The sequence below is a fragment of the Rutilus rutilus genome (assembly GCF_951802725.1).
Source record: "Rutilus rutilus genome assembly, chromosome: 22".
Taxonomy (NCBI): domain Eukaryota; kingdom Metazoa; phylum Chordata; class Actinopteri; order Cypriniformes; family Leuciscidae; genus Rutilus; species Rutilus rutilus.
The window spans coordinates 6318153-6325989 of record NC_140227.1 but is presented as its reverse complement, the minus strand read 5'-3'; the positions used below and the strand labels follow the sequence as shown (position 1 = coordinate 6325989).

General features: G+C 40.5%; 1 protein-coding gene across 4 annotated transcripts in view; it reads right to left on the bottom strand.

Annotated features, from left to right (window-relative positions):
• Positions 1-239: 239 nt before the first annotated feature.
• abca7 (ATP-binding cassette, sub-family A (ABC1), member 7) overlaps positions 240-7837 on the bottom strand; it is a 44819-nt gene continuing 37221 nt past the window's right edge. For all 4 annotated transcript variants that reach the window (XM_084395538.1, XM_084395539.1, XM_084395540.1 and 1 more), the window contains one exon: positions 240-1411. In XM_084395538.1, coding sequence (XP_084251664.1) covers positions 1010-1411 — 402 coding nt within the window. In that variant the 3' untranslated portion in view covers positions 240-1009. The remainder of the gene's footprint in view (positions 1412-7837) is intronic.

Genomic DNA, 7837 nt, shown 5'->3' with positions numbered 1-7837 from the left:
AGTGTGACAGAAAGCATTCTTCAATCTTCTACTGCCAGATTGGTTTATGGTTTATGACAAAAAGATACACTAGCTATATATATATATATATATATATGCAACCTTGAAAAGAGTTACTGTGTTAAGTGAATATAAAAAGGACACAAATCCATTTTTTCACCCTATATATATATATATATATATTTTTTTTTTTTTTTTGTTTATAAAACAGTGGAAAGTTAGGGCACACCAAACTTCAGTATAACCAGATTTATATATTTGCATATAAATATCCCAGCATTTTAACATTTTAGCTTTTTATCCAGCGTCATACACATAAGATTGCAAACATAACAATTTCATACATAATATCTCTGGTATGTACATACAATAAATACTACATAAAAAAGCTACATATCAAGCATTATGACAATCTTTGCAGTGAAGAGATACAGTGATAATCTAGACTACAATATTAGAATTGTTTTAGGCTATTGCATCACAGAAGTGCATCACAGAAAAAAGATAAATAAATCTAAAACAGTACAAAAAAAAAACAAAAAAAACAAAAAAAATCTGCAAATAAATAAATATATTGAGAACATGAAGGCAGTATGAGTTTGATACCATACACTGAACATTGGACCTTTACATACATGTAGAAAAAAAGAGGTCTGTTATAATGTAACATATTCAGCAAAAATCATATCCATACTGGGTTGCACAAAGCAAATACTATACAGAGATGCAACTCACATCATGACAATAATATGCATAATTTATGCATTAAAGAGGTCTGGGAAAGAATTCCTGCCAATGATGCCATGCGTCATTTTCAAGTTTAAGAATAAGGACTAGACATTCAATCAATGAGGAATTGCAGAGTTATCAGGACAGTCAAATAGATTGAATAATTGATTGGTTTTAAAATAACTAAATAAATTTTTTTGAAAATTATATGTGAAGAAGGCACCAAAGATCACCAGAGATCCGCATCATGACTGTTTGGTTCTGAATGTCTTTGTTTTTTTCACACTTTGCTTTCCTGTGTTTTGGTACTGACAATAAATAACGTGGATGGGTCTTTTTTCGCAGGAGTCTGGTCTTCAGGAGGTTTTGATCCATTAGCTGCCTCGCCAACAGGTTCCATCCGGATCTGCTGTTGCTGTCCTGAGACTGACGGACTGGTTGATTTATTCTTTTTGGTCTTTAAACCAGTAGGTGGAGGCTCAGGGGTTTGTTCTGAGCGAGCACCTTGATCTGTAGAGGGTGTTGAAGGAGAGTGTGGTGGGGAAGACCTGCTGCATTTCTCGAGTTTGAGGTCTGTGGGCCGCTGAAGTCTGTTGGTTTGATTCGCCACGGATCCACCGTTTACTGTGACTTCCCTCAGCTGATCATCATCTGTCTGGTCTTTAGCAAAGTTAACAAACACCTGCAGGAGGAAAACACTCTTAGTTGTGAGAAACAATCCCTGTTCCAAAACCTAGTGAGATGCCTCCTGACACAAGGCTGTTCTAATATATCACATTAAGTGTGGTCACATTAGCAAAATTTCACAGGTAAAAAGGATCCACTGTCAATAGTGTAACGATGTATGAAGCACAGCTCACACATGGAAATCACTTTCAAAACCAAGCAAGCTGTCTTTTGGTCAATGCGGCATATCTATGTGACCAACTTGAACCATTTGTGAAAAATTTGTGTGATATTCATTCATCCTCACATGAAATTCCAGAGAGTGTGGATTCCTATTGAATTTACCAGATTTCGTCAGCGAAAATTTGCCAAACAACAGTAAATGTGATTGCACCTGCATATATCCTTTGTGGAGAAGGCAATCCCATAATTCACTGCATCAAACTCAGTGAAAAATTCTAAATTATTATAAATATTAATGTTTCATCCAATACTGAAAAGAATCAATAAAAAGTAGTTGATACATTTAAAATGGACTACTTTACATGTGCTATTAGGTTTTCACGATTAATCATATTTTAATCATGATTTCTGCTTCTCTCAATTAATTAAAAATAATTGTTGTGATATTTGCCCCGCTGATTATTTGTCCTGAAAGCATATTTTTATTTATACATTTTTTTTTATCTCATTGGGGTTCCTCAGGGTTCAGTTCTTGGACCCCTACTCTTCTCCATATACACTACATCACTGGGACCCATCATACAGGCACATGGTTTCTCCTACAATTGCTATTCTGATGACACACAGCTCTACCTTTCATTTCATTACCTTTAATCCCACAGTAGCTGCACAAATCTCAAGCTGTCTGGCAGACATCTGAGCATGGATGAAAGAACATCACCTGCAGCTCAACTTGGCAAAGGCTGAGTTTCTCGTCTTCCCTGCCAATCCGACTCTACAGCACGACTTCACCATCCAGCTAGGTTCATCATCTTTTACCTCATCAAGGTCAGTCAGAAATCTTGGAATAACCTTGGATGACCAGCTGACCTTCAAAGACTACATTGCAAAGACAGCTCGGTCATGCAGGTTTGCTCTACACAACATCAGGAAGATCAGGCCTTTTCTAACTGAGCATGTAACACAGATTCTCACCATGGTCATTTCTAGTGACTCTTCTGGCTGGACTTCCACCGTGTGCAATCAAACCTCTACAAATGATTCAGAACGCTGCAGCACGTCTTGTTTTCAACGAGCCCAAAAGGGCCCACGTCACACCTCTCTTCATCTCTCTGCACTGGCTACCACTTGCTGCTTGCATCAAGTTCAAGGCATTGACGATTGCTTATAGATCTACCATAGGCTCAGCTCCCTCCTACTTCCACTCGCTCTTACGAGTCTACATGCCAACCAGAAGCCTACTGTTACGCCCTGTGGCTGTATTTGTGAACTATGCGCTCTTGGGAGAGTGTCACCTACTGGGCAAGTTATGTATTGCATGTTTCCATCTTTTGCTCTTTCTGACTCTCTCTGTCATAGATTGCTAATTGGATTCCAGCTGATGTCCATCATTCATCAGTACTGAGTGGATGCTACAGAGATCCAAGGTGTATAAGACGGCAAAGAGACAATGCTGGGGTGCTGACGGCTACGCGCTCACTCTTTGTCCTGATCCAGACTGGTGTTCTTTTGTGCATTTTAGTGTGACCAAGTGTGGTCTTTATTACCTCTTAACTTTGTGAATGAACTTGTCAATTACAATCTATGAGAGAGTGTGTGAACGCTATGGTGGGTGTGTTTATGATTCTTTTATGTTATTTTCTAATTTATGTAAATACTTTTGTTTGTCTTTCTTTGGAAGCGGTAGGGAGAGGGTGCCATTTTCTTTGAATCTAAAGTTTTGTTTATGTTTATGGTAGACAGGGAGATAGGTAAGACTCTGTCATTTCTTTTCTTTTTTTTTGTTGTTAAGGTTAGTTAGAGTTTTCGTGTTTAGTTAGAGGATTTTTGTTTGTTATGTTGGCCTGGCCCTCTCCTGAAGATTTGCTTCCTTTGTTATTAATAAATTAAGAGATTTGCTTAATTTTGTGTTTGTGCTTTTCTGGATCAGGGGATTGATGTGACCGTCAGACTTTTTTTTATTTTACATTTTGTTACGACTTCATTTAACCCCTAGACTAACATTGAGGTTCGTAACAAGTGGGGGCTCGTCGTTTTTTTTTTTTTTGCGAAGTGAGTTCGTTTGTTTTTCGGATCGCAAATTGGAAGTTTTGCTTCGGTTGTCCAAGACTGAAGTCTGTTTGTACGATCGTGATTCGATGGGTCGCGGTTTGTGTATGGTGAGTACTCTCTTTTTTTCTCTCTCTCTCTCTCTTCTATTGTTTTGACTGTTTTCATCAGTGGGTGGGGAAGGAGTAAAGAAGGAAAACGTAAAAATAATGGAATTTGATTTAACAGCATTTACTCTCAGGCCCACGATCGAAGTCTTTAATAGATGTAGAAAAAAAGATTTGGTTTTAATTGCGGAATTCTTCGATATTCGGATTGAGAGGGAGGCCACTAAACAAGTGCTTAAAGAAGATCTTTATGAGAAATTGATAACTGCAGGTATTTTACCTAGACAATCTGGTGATGATGATGAGCCGGCAGTGGATGCTGAAGAAGAGGCAAGTCCAAATTTTGATTCTGTGCCTCAGGATCCAATGATTGCTTTAAAATTGAAAGAGATGGATCTTTTAATTAAGAAGCAAGAATGCGAGGCGGAGATGATTAGGTTTCGCATATTAGAAAAGCAGGCAGATAGAGATATTGAGATCCGTAAATTGGATTTGGAATCTGAGCGGTTGGCCCGAAGGCCAATTCCAGATCCACGTATTCGGGGTGGTTCAATATCCTCACCCGTAAATAGCACTGAAACTGAAGATTTTTCTAGATCTATTGCGAGTGATTCGTTTGACGTTAGTAGATATATTAGACTGGTACCTCCATTTAGGGAGGCTGAAGTCGATTCTTACTTTGTTGCGTTTGAGAGAATTGCCAGTAAACTAAAATGGCCAAAAGAGATGTGGGCTTTGCTGTTGCAATGCAGTCTGACAGGGAAAGCTCAAGAGGTTTGTTCAGCTTTACCTATTGAAGGTTCCCTTGACTATGAAACGGTAAAGTCAGCTGTTTTGCGGGCATATGAGTTGGTCCCCGAGGCTTATCGACAGAAGTTTCGTGGGCATATGAAAACAGTCAAACAAACTTTTGTTGAATTTGTGAGAGAAAAGAGAGTGCTTTTCGAAAAGTGGTGTCTTTCTAGCAAGGTTACATCCCTGGAGGAAATACAGGAGTTAATCTTGTTAGAAGAGTTTAAAAATTGCGTTCCGGCTAATATTGTTGTGTATTTAAACGAACAGAAGGTCACTTCTCTTGCTGATGCTGCAGTTTTGGCAGACGAATTTGTGCTGACCCACAAGAATGTCTTTTCTTTGGGTGCGACTGTCAAAATGCAGGCGGAAAATTCAGTGCAGCGTGTTACACGTCCGTTTAAAAATGAAATGACTCGTAAATCAAATGGGGGTGCTGATAAGCGAGTTTGTTTCTTCTGCCTCGATTCAAATCATCTGATTGCAGATTGTAGAGCATGGAAGCAGAAGAGTGGTGCTTCAAAGACTAAAAATGTTGCACTTGTTGATTCCTTACACTCTAACACAGATGAAGAGATGTATCAGCCTTTTTTGTTTAAGGGTACAGTCTCGTTATCGTTTGATTCGGAGTTTAAGCCTGTAACAATTCTGCGTGATACAGGGGCAGCTCAATCATTTATATCTGCGGGAGTCTTGCCGTTTTCCGATACTACTTTTACTGGTCAGGAAGTATTGGTACGTGGAATTGAGATGCGTTGTGTGAATGTGCCACTTCATATTGCATACTTGAATTCTGATATTGTTAGTGGGGTAGTCAACTTGGCTGTGCGTGAACAGTTACCTGTAGAGGGTGTTGACTTGATTCTTGGGAATGATCTTGCAGGGGGCATAGTTTTCCCTACACCTATTGTGACCTGCATGCCTAATACTTCCCAAAACGATGATTTGGCTGAGAAGTTTCCGTCTGTGTTCCCCTCTTGTGTGGTTACTCGTGCTCAAACACAGAAGTTTAAAGAAATAGTAGATCTGTCAACCTCTTTTATAGCTAATGACGTGCCTAAGACTGTGGAATGTGCTCTGTTTATATCACCAGATTCTGATGTTGATGTACCTTCTGGGAGGGAGGAGGGTGATATGGAGACTTCTTTGAAGGTGGGGAGAGATTCTTTAGCTGTTGCACAGAGAGCAGACCCTTCTTTGGTCAAGTGCATAAAGGCTGTTGAGAATAGTGTCTATGATCCTAATTCAGGGGTGGTTTACTTTTGGGAGGAGGGCTTGCTGATGCGCAGATGGAAACCACAGAAAGAAGAGCTTGGCTGGCAGGAGGTGCAGCAAATAGTTTTGCCATCTACTTATCGGCAACAGGTTTTGAAACTCGCCCATGAGAATTTTCTTTCTGGACATGTTGGTATAACTAAAACCTATTACCGCATTTCTAGATACTTTTTCTGGCCTGGACTTAAGAACTCTGTTTCTAGATACTGTAAATCATGCCATGTCTGTCAGATGGCAAGCAAGCCGAATCAGAAAATTCCTCCCGCACCCCTTTGCCCGATTCCTGTTGTAGATGATCCATTTGACCGACTGATTATTGACTGTGTCGGACCACTGCCAAAAGGGAAAGCAGGACATCAGTATATCTTCACAATAATGTGTGCGACAACCCGTTTTGTTGAAGCAGTTCCATTACGTACATTGAGGGCTAAGGTGGTGGTAAAAGAGCTTCTTAAGTTCTGTACTACGTTTGGACTACCAAGGATCATACAGAGTGATCAGGGCTCGAATTTTACCTCCAAGGTTTTCAGGCAGGCTCTAGGGATGCTGGGTATTGGTCACCAAACGTCTAGTGCCTATCATCCCGAATCACAGGGGGCCTTGGAAAGGTTTCACCAAACTCTCAAAGCGATGTTGCGTTGTTACTGTATCGAGACTGGTAGAGACTGGGCTGAGGGTCTTCCTTATTTGATGTTTGCAACCAGAGAGACTGTACAGGAGTCTCTTGGTTTCAGCCCTGCTGAACTCGTGTTTGGGCACACCATGCGGGGTCCGTTAAAATTGTTAAGTGACCAGTTGTTAATTCAGCCATCTAGACCTGTGCCTGTTGATGAGTATGTTACCTCCATCCGTGAAAAGCTAGGTAAAGCACGAGACCTGGCTAAGTTACATCTGTCTGAAACTCAGTTAAAAATGAAAGAACGGTTTGACATAAAAAGTGTGAAACGAGACTTTTCGCCTGGTGATCAGGTTTTAGTTTTGCTGCCAATGCCTGGGTCGATTCTGCATGCCAAATTTGCTGGTCCGTATTTGATTGAGAGGAAGTTGAATGAAACAAACTATGTTGTTGCTACACCGGACCGAAAGTGCAAAAATCGGGTATGTCATGTGAATCGCCTTAAAGCTTATGTGAGTAGAACATCGACTGATAACGACAGCAAGCAGGTTGACCCTCTCTTACCTTGTGCTGCTGCTACTGTGAGTGTAATAGCTACGTCCTCTACGGAGGAGGATGAAATGCAAGGCGGAGGCTTCCCTATTTCTCCCACCCGCCTTCAGAATTCTGTTATATTACAAGATCCCTCTTGTTTCCTTTCACATCTAACTGCAGAACAGTCTCATGACTTGTTGGAGTTGTTGAGTACTTTTTCTATCTTGTTTAGTGATGTCCCCGGTAGAACATCTGTCTGTGCTCATGACATTGATGTGGGGAATGCCAAACCAATAAAACAACACCCTTACAGATTAAATCCACGAAAGCGGGAAGTTATAAAGGCAGAAGTTGACTACCTGTTAAAGCATGGTATGGCCGTGCCTAGTCAGAGCCCATGGAGCTCTCCCTGCTTGCTGGTACCTAAACCAGATTCAACCTTTCGATTTTATACGGACTACCGTAAAGTCAACAATGTAACAAAGCCTGACTCCTTTCCTCTTCCTAGAATTGAGGACTGTGTGGATAAAGTCGGTTCAGCTAAATATGTTACTAAGTTGGACTTATTGAAGGGATATTGGCAGGTGCCCCTCACTAAACGAGCCTCTGAGATATCTGCATTTGTAACCCCTGATAGCTTTTTACAATACACCGTTTTAGCTTTTGGGATGAGAAATGCACCTGCTACATTTCAGAGAATGATGCATCAAGTTCTTTCGGGAGTCTCAAATTGTGAAGTGTATCTAGATGACATTGTGATTTATTCAGATGATTGGGTGCAACACTTGGAAACTCTCAGAGAAGTTTGTAGTCGCTTAGGGGCTGCTTCATTGACACTAAATCTTGCAAAGTGTGAGTTTGCTGAAGGTACCATTACCTATTTGGG